This window comes from Equus caballus, chromosome 8 (genome assembly GCF_041296265.1).
Source record: "Equus caballus isolate H_3958 breed thoroughbred chromosome 8, TB-T2T, whole genome shotgun sequence".
Classification (NCBI taxonomy): Eukaryota; Metazoa; Chordata; class Mammalia; order Perissodactyla; family Equidae; genus Equus; species Equus caballus.
In genome coordinates this window covers 29,029,357-29,044,188 of record NC_091691.1, presented here as the reverse complement: position 1 = coordinate 29,044,188, position 14,832 = coordinate 29,029,357, and the positions used below count along the sequence as shown (strand labels likewise).

Here is a 14,832-nt window from a genome sequence, read left to right as displayed (position 1 = left end):
TCAACCTCCTGTATCAATGTGTTCCTCACTATTTATGCACCAGGTGTTAACTGACAACTACAAACAGATGTGCAAGAATGGACCCATTTCTTCTTTTTTTAAATCCAAGCTTTCCTAACTCAGATGCCCTTCTCCACTAAACCGATGGGAACCCCAATCTTATTCATTTAGGGGGCTCCCTCCTCCACTGCCCAGGGCCACTTGAGGGTCACAGGGGTCTTTTCCAGAGAAGGTTCTCACTGCTTACTGGTGACTGGCTCATGGACAATCTTTGTAACCACAGGACCACGCCCCCCACACCCCCGCCGTCCCCTCCCCTTCAGGTCACCAGCATCATTTCCTCAAGGGACCTAGGCTATTACAACACAGAAGACATCTTCCAGCAACTTCTGCCTTTTCCTTTTCTGCCCCCTGCAATCCTTCCTGAGGGAAGAGGGGACAAAGCCTGGCTGGGAACAGAGACCAAAGCACAAGGAGCGATGTTTCTTGTGCTTCAGGCACAGCCAGGAAAACAAAAAACACAGAAAACAACGGCACTGCAGCCCAGCTTAGCATCAGCCGCGTCCATGGACGGCCGCCGGCTTCCTCCGGGGGTCCTTTGGGTAGGTGTGAGTGTGGGCCTTTGGAATATTTGGGCTCACACGTGCAGTTCAAGTCAGGAGCGGAGGGTTAAATAATGGATGCTTTCTCCAGTTTCCTAAACACAAACTGCTCCCCGCCAGGCCTGCAGCCTCAGCGGGACCTGGCATCTCTCTGACCTCCTTTTCTTGTGCTCACCCCCCCAAACCATTCCAGAGAGCGTGGCCTCCTCTTGTTTCTCCAATAGCCAAGGCTTCTCTGCCCTCAGGAGCTGGGTTCTTGATCTTATCCCTTCCCAGGACCACACATCCTTCCAGATCCTGGAGTGGCTGCCTCCTCTTGTCACTGAGGTCTCAGCTTGAATGTCACCTCCTCAGAGGGCCCTCCTCTGAACCCGTGGCACTAACCACTGTCTGAAAGCACCTCCTTTATTTCTGTTACTGCTGCAGGGTCTTCTCCCCGGCCCCCGAATGTGCTTCATGAGAGAACAGAGCACAATGCGTGTCCTGGCTGCATATGCCTGACGAGTGAATTAGACGGGAGATCAACCTGCACAGGGAGAATCCTCACTGTAAACTTCAGAAAACCAGTGATCCTCTACTGGTCACTTTCACCTATGACCTTGAGGAGAACTAGCATTTTTTAGCAGAAAGGGACTTTAAAAGGTTGGCGGAGCCCCAGTTGTTTATTTTAATGATGAGGAAGCCACCCCATGGAGGGGAAGTAAATTGAGAAATTTCATGAAGCAAGTCAGTTTGTTTAAAAAAGAAACAAAGAGAGTTTGTATTATGCTTCACGACTAATCTGGCTCCCTCCCTGCCCTGAGGGATTACATTCCAGGGAGGAGAAGAGAAAAAGTGAACAAGTCAACATCTCAAACAAGATAACTGCAGAAAAAGATGAGTGTTAAGAAGATACCCAGAAGCCGAATAGCTGGATCCTATAGTATTTCTAGTCTTAATTTTTTGAGGAATCTCCATACTATTTCCATAGTGGCTGCACCAGTTCGAATTCTCACCAGCAGTGCATGAGGGTTCCCTTCTCTCCACATCCTCTCCAACACTTGTTATTTCTCATCTTGTTAAGTATAGCCATTCTGACAGGTGTGAGGTGATGTCTCAAAGAATGTGAAAACCCTAATTGGAAAAGATACATGCATCCTATGTTCATTGTAGCATTATTCACAATAGCCAAGACTTGAAAACAACCTAAGTCCCAATGGAATACTACTCAGCCATAAAAAAGACAAAATCCTGCCATTTGTGACACAATGGATGGACCTTGAAGCTATTATGTTAAGCAAAATAAGTCAGAGGGACAAAGTCAAATACCGTATGATTTCGCTCATATGTGGAAGATAAAAAACAAGAAAGGAACACATAGAGACAGATTAGATTGGTGATCACCAGGGGAGAAGGGGGGGGCAAATGGGTAAAAGGGCACATGTGTATGGCAATGGATGGTAACTAGCCTTTGGGTGGTGAACACAATGTAGTCTACACAGAAACAGAAATACAATGATGTGCGCCTGAAATTTATACAATGTTATAAACCAATGTTGCCGCAATAAAAAAAAATGAACTTAAAAAAATGAAGAAGAAGATAACCAGAGGGGAAGGTGGAAGAGGGCACAGGGAGCGGTTGGAGCGGGACGGAAGGCGCCTTTGGACGCAGGGTCCAGGGACTCCAGCACAGGCAGACAAGGAGGGGTGGCGCCTTCACTGCACCCTCTGCCTGGAAGTCCTGGACGCTCCCTCTCCCCAGGAGAGCTTCAAGGTCCCTCCTCCACACTTAGGGAAGGGATGGCAGGGAGGCCCCCAGCGGAGCATCCCGCCTCAAACAGCGCAGGCGCACAAGCACCCCCTCTCCCTGTCGTATATAAATATACATGTCGCCGTATATATCCGTATTTTTTTTCTCTCTCTCCTGTCCCCACGGAAATGTAAGGGTCATGAAGACCCGCCTTTGTTTTTCGTCGCTGTGTGCCCAAACCCAGCGCGCTCCCAATAAATAGCATCAATGAAGGCAGTCACGCCACGATCTGCGTGGAGAGCACCGAGCAGCCTCTGCGGCGCCAACCAGGCTGTCTGGCCCTAGTTCCGGATCGTAAGCAGGATCCCCGCAGACAACCCGAGCGGCCTTTTGGGGCGCGTGAGGACCGTCCCACGCGGGCGGGGCGGGGGGCCGGGCTGGCGCTGAGCCCCGCGCTCCCCTGGCCACCTCCGCGCGCTCCCGCAGCCCCGGTGCTCGCACCGCCTCCGCGCTCTCGCAGCCCTCTCGCCCCGCGCCCCTCGGCGCTCCCGCGGCCCCTCCGCCCCGCGCCCTCGGCGCTCCTGCAGGCCCCGCGCCCCGCTGGCCCGTCCGTTTAGGCGCGCGGTTCCGGGGGACCGGCGCGGCGGCGAGGCCCGGCTGAGCAGCCCCGCGCCCCCGTCCCCGCCCCCGGCCGCGCCGCGGATGCTCGGGCCGCCGTCCGCACCTGCCCACCTACCGGACGCGCTCGGCCGTGACGGCGTTGCCCGTGTGCGGCCGGAGCACGGCGAGGAACAGGAGCCGCATGCCACCGCCGCCCTGCCATCGACCGCCCCGCCGCCGCCGACCAGGCCCGGGGGCGGAGGCCGGGATGCAGACCGAGCCCCGGGGCGGCGGGCGGCGCTCGGTCAGTCCCTCCCGCGGCTGCGAGGCCGCGCCCGCCCTTGCTGGTTCCGGTGGCGGAGGTGCGGGGCGCGTGGGGGGTCGGGGGCGGGAGACTGCTCGCACGCGACCAGGACCAGAGGAGTCGGGGGTCTGCTCCCACGGGACCAGCACCAGTGGTTCCTCGGGTCCCCTCCCATGGGAACCAGAAGAGATGGTTCCCCATGGGGTCCAAGCGTGGCCACGGGTCCGCTCCTGCGGGGACCAGCCGTGGCTGTGGGTCTGCGCCCATGGGGACTAGCACCAGAGGTGATTTCAGGTCCTTGCCCATGGAGACCACGGGTGACCATAGGTCTCCTCCCACGGGGACTAGGGTTGACTACGGGTTCCCTTCGCCACACACACAGGGACCAGGGGTGGTTGCAGATTGCTCCTTCAGGTCCCTTTCCACAGGGGCCAGCACTAGGGTTGGCTGCCGATTCCAGCCCACAGGGACCAGAGGAGGCCAAGGGTGGACTCCCATGGGCTCGAGGGTGGCCAGCATCGCTCCCGTGGGTACCAGCACCAGGGACTTCTAGTATATCTTGAAAAATGAAAGCTCCGGCAATAGCAAACCATCACACCCATAGCCGCCTCCCTTTAGGTGTGTTAAAAGATAAACTGAGGCATATTAAACATTTCAAGTTTATGGGGCCAGCCGGGTGGCACAGCAGTTAAGTGCGCACGTTCCACTTCTGTGGCCTGGGGTTCCCCGGTTTGGATCCCCCGTGCGGACATGGCACCGCTTGGTAAGCCATGCTGTGGCAGGCGTCCCACGTATAAAAGAGAGGAAGATGGGCACGGATGTTAGCTTAGGGCCAGTCTTCCTCAGCAAAAAGAGGAGGATTGGCAGCAGATGTTAGCTCAGGGCTAATCATCTTCAAATAAATAAATAAAAAATGTCAAGTTTATTTGAGCAAAACTCTACTCCGATTGGCAGCACCAAACCGGAAGTAGTTAGGAGTGTTCCACCCACAGGAGCCGAGTTTTTTTTTTTTAAATGCAGGTAAGGTGCCTTGTGGAATTTTTTTTTAAATATTTTATTTTTCCCTTTCCTCCCCAAAGCCCCCCAATACATAGTTGTGTATTTTTTTTAGTTGTGGGTCCTTCTAGCTGTGGCATGGGGGATGCTGCCTCAGCATGGCCTGATGAGCAGTGCCATGTCTGCGCCCAGGATTTGAACTGGTGAAATGTTGGACCACTGAAGCAGAGGGTGCAAACTTGACCACTGGGCCGGGGCGGCCCCCAGAGCTGGGGATTTTTATAGAGAAAAGGCAGAAGTAAGGCAAGGAGATTGCTGATTGGCTATGGCTTCAAGCCCGGTTGGCTGTGTGTGACAGGTGGTCCTTAGGTTCCAGTCTCATCAGCTTGAGTCATTTCCAGGCTTAGATTTTACTTTGCTTACTTAGGCTGTCAGGGTTAGAGCCACATCCGTCTAATGGCCTCCTTGTTAATTAACTTGACAGATGGGACCTGAGCTTTCCAGTTCCACAGTGGCTGAAGGCTCACTTTAACTCCTTTATGCTCTCAATCTGTATTCCTGTTTTTGGAAGAGGTTGAAGTTTATTTCTGGACTCCACAGTCACCAGGGACCCAGACTTCTCTCTTTCTATTCCAGCTTCCCAATGTTTGGCCTCTATTCTCAAAGTGGCCTCAAGGCACACAACAGCTGCTGGAGCCTCATTCATCACCTTCACATTCCAGGCACCAGGAAGGAAGGGCAACAATGGTGCAGCCAAAATGGTGCATTTCATTTTAAGGGCTCCTGTAACTTCACACAGTCCTATGCCTTTATCTTATTGTGCACATGACCACATCTTCCATCCAAGGGAGCTGGGAAGTGCAGTGTGTTAGCTGGGCACGTTGCCACCCTGAATTAAATGGGGGTTACTAAGAGATGACAGGTCCCAGGGATTTGGATGTGGACATATCTTTTTGGAGGCCACCACTCAACCCACTGCAGAGGCCCATTTCAAAGATAGCTGCATGCATGTAGGCCCCTGATCACCTCATCTGGGACTGCTCCCCACCTCCTCTACCCGTATGGCTCTTTGTCCCTTCTCCTGGACTGACCCCGTTCTGCTTTATAATCACCGAGCAGTCGGCCCTCCCTGGGGCGTGAGCTCACTCCAGGCTCTAACCTCCGCTTGCCTGGGACAACATTGTGAGGAGGGAAGGCGCTCGGTAAAAGTTTGTGGAATTAAATAAAATCACTGAATTTGCACTGTGTTGAGATTTTATGCCTATGACACTGCATTCCTGATTTTCTAATGGTAGTCAGTGCTACAATAGGATTTGCTAAGCTGAAATTCACTGTTATTTGATTTTTCTGGAATACGCCTGTTCCATAAGGTGAGAGATTCTGACATATCTTTTGGGGCCTGATACTTTATCCATTTGTTGCTTCAGGTTACCCATTTGTAAAACGAGAAAAAGTATAAACAGGATCAGAGTTAATTAGCTCATTTTGATGGAGTCTTTTATGATTCTCCCAGGTAGGAAATATAGGGGAGCACGAAGACAAACGTGTTATCGTGGAATGATGTAGAAATAACTATGGGGCGGGGGGCGGTAGAGCAGAAAACGTTGTCGGCAGCTCTTATGAGATCTCTCCAGATGCTTCTAGCATAAGGGTCTTAAAATATATGTAAAGCAAGATCTGTTTTTTCCTTGATCATAGTATTTGCTCAGGCTATTTCTCTAGTTCTGAGCACCACGGAAAGTGAAACTATATTCTCTACCCTGTAATAAAAGTGACAGCATTCTCCAGGGAGAGCGCTTGAGGGCACATGGACTTTGGAAATGGCTCTGTGATGAAAATCAACACTTGACACCTTTTTTTCTTTTTCTGCTTTCCTGGCGTTAATCAGTGAGATGCTCTCCTTCTTTGTTTGAAGCAGAGTTTTCCGTTGTTGCACCCTCATTCCTCTCCCCAGTCCTAGGAACTACGAATGCTCTGTGTGTGTGTGTCTAAGAGAAGAGAAAGCCTCACAGAGAAGAAGGTACACAGGGACCTGTGGCTTTCGTGCCTGCTTAGGTTTCCTTTCCTGGCTTTCACTGACAGCACTTGAAAGTGACCAAATAGAAAAAAAGCTGTTGGTCTGAAAGTAACTAGTTCCTTCCAGTCTTGCTTAAGGAACATGAGGAAGTCAACCAGAACTAAGTGGTTTTACCTTCGAGCCTCTGGCGAGAAAGCAGGCCTTTAATTCCCCCTGCTGTGCTGATGGCTTGGCACACCCAGTTCTTAACTTTTCAGCACAAGGATGCTCATCCCAAAGATCCCCATGGCTGCCGACTGACCCCGTGAGCCCCACCGCATTTGGTGCAGCCATCAGGCTCCATATTTCTAATAATGCAAGGGACGCAGGTCCAACTCTGGGCACAGCAGAGGTTTACTAAAGGGAAGATGTCATAACTGCTCCCAGTAACATCTTGTTGTCTGCAGAGGCCCACATTTGTTCTTTTAAACTTTTAATTTATTTTGATTACATAAGCAGTATGTGTTTAGCACATACAGATAAAGAGAATTTATAAATCACACAGAATCCCACTACCCTGAGATAACCAGTATGAATACTTTGTTTTCAAGCTTTTCCAGAATTTCTAAATAAAGGTAATCACAATAGTCATGTTACTGGGAGCTCACCACGTGCGTGGCAGTGTTCCAGGCACGCCACAGCCTTCCTCCATCCAGCTTCCCCCCGAGCAGGTGGCAGGGTCTGTTGTTCTCGCCACTTCACAGGAGAAGAAACTGAGACACAAGAAGGGATGACATCGCCCCAAAGTGACAGAGGCAGCGTGGACTCGTTACTGTGTTTCTTTGGCTCTGCTGTATGGACACAGGATATTTGTTGTTGTTGATTTGTATTCAGTTTTGGTTTATGTTTGTCATTTTGTTACATAAAATAGGACCATTCTATACATACATATTTTTGTAATTTGTTCGTTTTTACTTAATAATCGTGGTAAGCAAAATTCTAACACGGCCCCCGAGATTTCCTCCCTCCTGTTTCATGCCTTCTCCCAGTGATTCAGTCAAACTCCCAGCCAGGCGATGCTGCAAAGAGTCTTGGCAGATGTGATTAAATTCCCAAATTAGCTGCCTGCAAGACAGGGGGATCATGCAGGGTCAGTCTCACTCATCATTGTCCCTTTGAAGGGACTGGGCATGGGGGCCGGCCCGGTGGCACAGCAGTTAAGTGTGCACGTTCCGCTTCAGCGGCCCAGGGTTCACGGGTTAGGATCCCGCGTGTGGACACGGCACCGCTTGGCACACCATGCTGTGGTAGGCATCCCACATATAAAGCAGAGGAAGATGGGCACGGATGTTAGCTCAGGGCCAGTCTTCCTCAGCAAAAAGAGGAGGATTGTGAGTAGATGTTAGCTCAGGGCTGATCTTCCTCAAATAAATAACTAAATAAAGGGACTGGGCATTTGCTGCTGTCGGAGAGAGTCAAAGCAGGAGAGGGATTTGATGTCAGGGAGACTCTCTGTTCCTAACTTTGAGGATGAAGGGGGGACGTGGCATAAAATGCTGGCAGGTTCTGGAAGCTGAGAGCAGCCCCCGCTGACAGCCAGCAAGGAAATGGGCACCTCAGTCCCCACCTCAAAGAACTAGACTCTGTCACAAGCACAGGAGCTGGAAAGAGCTCCAGACGCGACCTCAGCCCAGCCCACACCTTGCTTTCAGCTTTGGGGGACGCTGAGCCAAGAACCCAGCCAGCCAAGCCGAGACTTCGGACCCATGCAACTGTGAGCTAATACATGCCTGCTGTTTGAAGCCGCCAAAGTTGTGATTTGTTAAACAATAGAAAACTAATACAATAATATATCACGAGTACTTTTCCTCCTGAGAATCTTACTTCTACAATATCATTTGAATAACCACATGGTACTTCCAGTGTATGAGCATGCTGTAATTTATTTAATCAATGATCTCTTATCGTACATCTTTGATGCTTCTAATCTTTTTGCTATTTTAAGCAACATTACAATGAACATTTTATACTAAGTCTCTGCACACATTCTTAAATTCCTAGAAATGTAATTGCACAAAGTGTAGGCGAATGTGGTTTTGATACAAATGACTAATTGCCCTCCAGAAAGGTTGCACCAATTCACCTTTCCATTGGTTATTTGTGAGCGAGCTCATTTCCCACAACATTGCCAAGACTGGGCATTTTTTGCTCAAGTGACAAACATGTCTGTCCTTTTTGCATTTTAAAATTATTGGTGTAATTTGACTTTTTTTTTCCATGAAGGCCATTTGTATTTTTTCTTTTCTCTGTGTATGGGCATAGAAGTGTATGTATTGCTTGTATTAGTTGGGACTTTTTCAATTACAAGTGACAGAAAGTCACATTTGCTTAATCAAAAAGAGAACTTATAAGCTGACAGTTGAAATTTCGAGGAAAAAAGCTACTTTAAGGCATGGTCAAAACCAACACCTAGAAAACGTCTTCTTGAAGCAAATTCTCTCTCTACTGTCTTCTGGATTGCTTAATTCTTGGGTTCCACAAGATGGCCCTGACAACTCCAGGCTCATGTATTTATAATTACAAATCCAGCTGAAAGAGGAATCAGGTTTTTCCTGGTCACCCCAGAATAAGTCATGGGATCAGCTCTGATTGGACCAACTTAGGTCACATGTCCACCTTTGAGCCAATCACTCCAGCTCAATAGATGGACTACTGCTGATTGGACAGGCTTAGGTCACATGACCACTCCTGGATTAGGGGACCAGCCAGTCCTACCTGAACCACAGGGAGCACTGATCAACCAACATAATCAAGGCACTGTCACCAGAGGAGGGATAGATGCTGAGGAGGACCAAAGGGCAGCTGCCCTCTACATGGCCAGTACATTCACTTTGTCAGTTTTATGGATTGGATGTGTACCCAATAAATTTCATGAGATTCCTTAGAACTCTTTATAAAATACGGACATTAACTTTGTCATATGTATTTCAAAGTTTTTTTGTTTGCTCTCAACTGCAATTATTTATACAAATAAGTCTGAAGGTTGTATGCAGTCAAATCAATTAATGTTTTCCCTCATGGCTTTAGCATTAGCCTTAGAAAAGCAGTCCTCTCCCTAAGAGTTCACATTTGCCAGTATTTTCTCTTAATGCTTTTGTATTTTTGATTTCTCCATGATAATATTTTACCCACCTGGAATTTATGTTGGCATGAAATGTGAAGCCTATTTTCCCACATGTTCAGTCGCTTATTCCAACAGAATTTGTTCAATAGTCCATTCTTTTCCCCATGGATTGGAAATGCCTTTATTATCAAATGCTGAATTATTTCATGTATGTGCCTTAATTCTTGTCCTTTGTATTCATCTCCACTGATCCTTCCTGTAAGGCCTAATCTAAAACACAAATACACTGGTAACTGCCAATTATCTATTTTATGATTGCAGTATCACGATATTTATAAGACAGTATAAAAGTGGTGGTTAAAACAGAGCAGTTAGGTGTGGTCCCACATTTGTGAACATCCTGTGCTTCTTCAAATAGGAGGAAGCAGAAGTTCACTTTCTTTCACTCCCTCCCTCCCTTGTCCACCTCCCCTTGTATTGGTGAATGCTCCACTTTTGCAGATGTCTTGTGGGTTTTTAAAACACAGGAGGAAAAGAACCCAAGAAGTAGAGGTTGCTATTCACAAGGGTCAAATAAAACGAGTGCTTGAAAAAAGTCAAATGAAAACCCTTCTTCCTGGCCAGATAGTCTCACATCCTTTGTAAAAATAAAGCACGAGTCATTCTGAGAGCTGGGTTAGTTCACACTAAGGCAGGTTAGGGTGCCTTCTTCACTTTGGGCTCAAGAATATAAAACCTGATTCCATTCCACTAGTTGACTGTGTTTTCATTTCTTATATTTTCTGCTTCTACCAAGATTACTTGCAGCCAGGTAGAAATGTTGCAACAGGGACTCCCTGAGATAAACAGAATTTATGACAACTCTCTGTACCCAAGGAGAGTCAACAGATGGATGACACAGCCTGTGACTCTAAAATAGCCAATGACTTACGCCATGGCCTGATGCACAAAGGTGAGCTGGGCCTATCAGAGGTGCTCTGCAGGGAACTGGGAAACCAGAAAAGCAGAAGCATTGGATGTGAGAGCTGACACTGAGCTGTTGTGACATATAGAGTAGTTGCTCAACAGTTATTTGAGTGACGGTGTGAGTGATGTACAGATGGCACAGAAAGTCCACGATGGCTACTTGGAAACCAACATTTTGAGGAAGCTGAAACTGTGAGTAAGCAGCTGCAATTGTCTGGCAGCAAGGGGTGAGCAAGGCAGACGTGAAACGAGAAGCAGAAATGTCATGAAAAAAGTCGGGGAAATTATACGGCCCCTGAAATGGCCTCAGTCTAATAGTTTCTGGATTCATTCCCTGAGATAGCGTCTTCTCTGAGCTCTCCTCACTAAGCGAGGCACAGGGGACAGGGTGGTGATGCGGAAGGAAAGGCCCTGCGTTTCAGAGCACACAGCACATTTCCAATTCTAGTCCACACTACAAGTGTCCTTGCAGTAATGTCCTCTCTCCCGGAGGGCCCTCGAGGTGAAGAGGCTACCCACAAAACTGTACTTTGTAAGACAATCTTCCCTATGCCTGGATGCCTGCTGTGTGAGTCGGGTCATTATTTATTTGATTATTTTAGGTGCAAAGGACAGACTCATACAATTATTTTCAGGAACAGGGGTGTATTACAAGTATGCCAAGTAAAGTGGTGAGAGTCAACTTACATCAGTTCCTTAGCTATACAATCACTGGGGTACAGTACAGGGGCTGCAAACTCACTGATTACAGGGGCCAGGCAAAAAACTCTAAGACAAATTAGGCCAGGCATGAGGAGAAAACCAGGTTGCCCCTCTTGTTTCATTTTCCCAGTTTTTGGTAGAATCACGATAGCTGACTTTTGGCTCCGAGTAACAGAAAACCCAAGACAGTGGCTTAAACAACGTAAGATTTATTATCTTTTATTATCTAACTACTCTCTGGTTCTCTACTATGCCATCAACAAAGTTGGCTTCGTCCTAAACTGCTTCATCGCATGGTTGTGAAATAGCCACCAGCAACGAGGGCTCCAGGCTTCCTGATTTGTGCCCTGTTTGGAAGAATGTCTCTCTCTTGCGGTCGTGAAATCAGAGTCCTTTCCTTTAGGTTGGCTGTGCCAATTATGTCCCTCCTTCTCTCCTGGGCCCCAGGGGAATGTCACATTCTGATAGTTAAGAGTCTGTGTTCCTGAACTGGTCGCTGTGAAGAGGCATGAGAAGCTAGCACTGGTTTGACTAGTTAGATCCAGAAATGAAGATGAAGGTACTTTCTCCTGAGCCACAGAGGTAGCTGCTGGGGGACAGAAGTGGGGTGAGGACGACAAATAAGCACCTGAATAAATACCTGAATAGAATCAGGATTCTGTTTGGAAGGAGAAAGAGGGTGCGGCTGCTGAATAAGTAATCAATAGTGCCCATTACACATTAGTATAGAGCAGGGTTGTTCAACAGAACTTTCCGCAATGTTGGCCTGACTTACACCGTGCTGTCCAGTGTGGTAGCCACTAGTCACATGCAGCTATTGAGCACTTGAAACGAAGGTGATGTGGCTGAGGAACAGAATTTCCCACTTTACTAAATTTGAACTAACTTAAGTTCAAGTAGCCACACGTGGCTAGTGGCTGCCACAGTGGACAGAGCAGATACAGAGAATAATTTCTCTATTCTAATAAGACAACAGAGAGTAGGGAGGATGTGTATAAGCTAGAAAGCACGTGCCACATCTAAAGATGATGGCTGCTCCCTGGTCAGCAGATCGCGGCCGTGGGGGGAGGCAGCTGTGTTTTCATTCCCTGAGGCTGCGTTAACAAACCTCCCCAGAACTTAGTGGTTTAAAATAACTATTTTAGCTGTTCACAATTCTGCAGTCTGGGTTGAGGCTAGCTGGGCAGTTTTTCTGCTGGTCTTGCTGATGGTTATTTGTATGGCTTCATTCAGCGGGCAGGGTGGCTGGGATGCTGGGGCAACGGGACTCCCCTCTCCATGTAGTTGCAAACTCTCCCTCCACATGTGACCTCTCCAGCAAGGTAGCTGGACTTCCTACATGGTGGTTCAGGGCTCCCAGGCACAAACGTGGAAGCTTCCTGAACTTCTTAAGGTTTAGGCCCAGACCTGGCCCAGGGACACTGCTACCACCTTCTCTTCACCAAAGCAGGTCACAGACCCAGCCCTGTGGCACTGTGAGCTATGAAGAATACACAAAGGCATAAATGCCAGAGGTGTGGTTCAAACCGGGGTGGGAGGTGGTCACTGGTGTAACAGACAGGCACAAGTCCCATTGTTGCCAGAGCTCTTGTTTATTTTTTCAAGAGCAGCAGGGAATCCAAATTTATATGTGAAACCTCCCAATTTTTAACTGTTAGCTCACTTTTTTTTTTGCTTGTTTGGCAAGAGCTTTATTGAGACATAATTCAGATACCATACAGTTTACCCATTTAAAATGTATGATTCAATGGTTTGCACTATGTTCACACAGTTGTGCAACTATCACCACAATCTTAGAACATTTTCATCACTAGAAAAAGAAACTCCAGGCCCTTCAGCAGTCTCTCCCCCATCTTCCCATCCCCCTAGCACCTGGCAACCACACCACCAGTCTGTACTCTGTCTCTAGAGATTTGCCTATTTTGGACATTTAATAAGAGATGGAATAGTACAGTATATGGTTTTGGCTCATTTTTTTCCAAAACACTGCAACCAAACCCAAACATTTCTGCCTGCTGAACTGTTTTGCAACCTCAGGGTACCAGAGATTGCAGTGCACAGCAGATCTCCTAAGGACCAGGAACAAGTGCTCAAAATGTCTCAGGGGACATCCTAAACACTGTAACTGCCTCCCCTCCCTTTCCTTCACTTAGCTTTATGCTTCTTAACGGAGACAATCCAACTGAGTTCGTTTGCCGACACGGGAAACGCCCCTTCTGGACTGGACAGGGCTTCAGGACTAAGTCATCACACGATTCAAGTCAAATGCTTTCCTTTCACTCCATGTTCAATGCTAATGTTATTCTGCACTTTGCCTGAGTGTGTCAGTCCTCTCAGTTTTGGAGCAAATACTCCCAGGTTCTGTCTCATCTACCGGCTAGAGTGTGGAAGCAGCACTGCAGTGGGAACTAGTTAGAAGCCTTTTATTTAAGTATGAGTCCTGCTGTCTACCAGATGTGTGATCCTGGGCAGGAATCTTGAGGAGCTAGCTTTTTAGTGAAATTAAAATACAAACATATGCTGTGGAACATCATATAAGCCTCAAAAAAAAAAGTGAACATAAAGTATTCTTCTGTCTTTACAATTCAACAAATATTCATTCATTCATTCAGTTAATTCCACACAGACTTATCACTGGCAGGTGCTGTGCCAGATTCTAGGAACACAGTAGTGCACAAAACAAACAAGATTTTCACCCTCCCAGCTTTGAAGACACATTTCACAAAATAAATAATTATAAATTATAATGGGTGCTCTGAACAAAAAGCACAGGGTGCTCTAATGACCTATAAAAAGAGGATCTGATCTAATTTGGATCAGGAAAGTGACATTTAAGCTGACAGCCAGAGAGGCTCAGCATTAATGGATGGAGTGGGGAAGGTCCTGTTCTGGACCTGGATCAATTATTCTTTCCTTAAATACTAAATATTTATCTACTGCCTGTGCTGGCACCGAGCTAGGCACCAGTCTAGAAGTCAGACATTTAGGAAAATAGAAAAGTTAACAGTACATGCTACTTCAAGCCTTTTTGGAGGGACTACTTACCCAGACGCCCCACCAGCAAGTCTGCCTCCCAGGCAATGGCTCCATCCTGGTGTTAGATGGAGTTAAGGATGGAGGAAAGAAAAAAGAGAGTCTCCCACTAATTCAATCAGCCCAGTTTCTGAAGCCATGCTGTGGGCCGTTTTTGGAGGATACTCTTCCACCCCACCACGTGCCAGGCTCTGTCAGTAGTTGCGGGGGCGTGGCCAGGAACAAGACACCTAAGAACCTGTCACCATGAACCTTACGCTTGTGGGGACCTGGTACAAGCTGAGGAGACAAAGAGATAAACAAAACACTGGCAGGTGCTTGGAAAAACGTTTTAAAACAGGGCAATGGGATGGGGGTGGGGTTACTTTCGATGGGCTGGTCAAGAAATGCTCGTTACAAGGAGTCAACACTTGAGGGATGAAGGAAAACAGGAAGCCAGGCATGTGACAGTGACACAGGCCCTGAGCCTGGCTTGCTCTAGTTAAAAGGTTCGGGGGGGAGGGGGTGGCGACTTTGCTGCCCACGGGTCACTCGGGAATGTCTAGGGACCTTGTTGGTTGTCACAAGGGGACGGGAATGGAGCTGGCATCTAGTGGAAAGCAGCTGCCGGGATGCCGCTGACCGTCCTACAAGGCACAGGACAGCCACCACGACAACTGTCCGTCCCCCTATCAACAGTGCCCAGGCAGGGACACCCCGTCCCGGGGAGGCAAGGCAGGGGGCTGGGGCAGGGTCTGCCTTAGGAAGTCAGCCTGGAGGGCAGGCAGAGGCCGAGGGCAC

At 48.2% G+C, this 14,832-nt stretch overlaps 1 protein-coding gene across 5 annotated transcripts in view; it reads right to left on the bottom strand.

Annotated features, from left to right (window-relative positions):
• GLT1D1 (glycosyltransferase 1 domain containing 1) overlaps window positions 1-14,832 on the bottom strand; it is a 100,522-nt gene that overhangs the window by 85,551 nt on the left and 139 nt on the right. For 2 of the 5 annotated variants that reach the window (XR_011441396.1, XM_023647333.2), the window contains exons 2-5: window positions 14,218-14,331; window positions 14,065-14,110; window positions 9,420-9,621; window positions 6,896-7,078 (exon numbers count right to left, since the gene is read on the bottom strand). Coding sequence is in view for 3 of the 5 variants with exons in the window: in XM_023647333.2 (XP_023503101.2) it covers window positions 6,896-6,939 (44 nt within the window). In the remaining 2 variants the exon portion in view is untranslated. Of the gene's footprint in view, window positions 1-3,067; window positions 3,392-6,895; window positions 7,079-9,419; window positions 9,622-14,064; window positions 14,111-14,217; window positions 14,332-14,832 lie in introns of those variants that run through there. The other 3 variants (XM_070275519.1, XR_002809801.2, XM_023647331.2) reach the window with 3 other exon arrangements.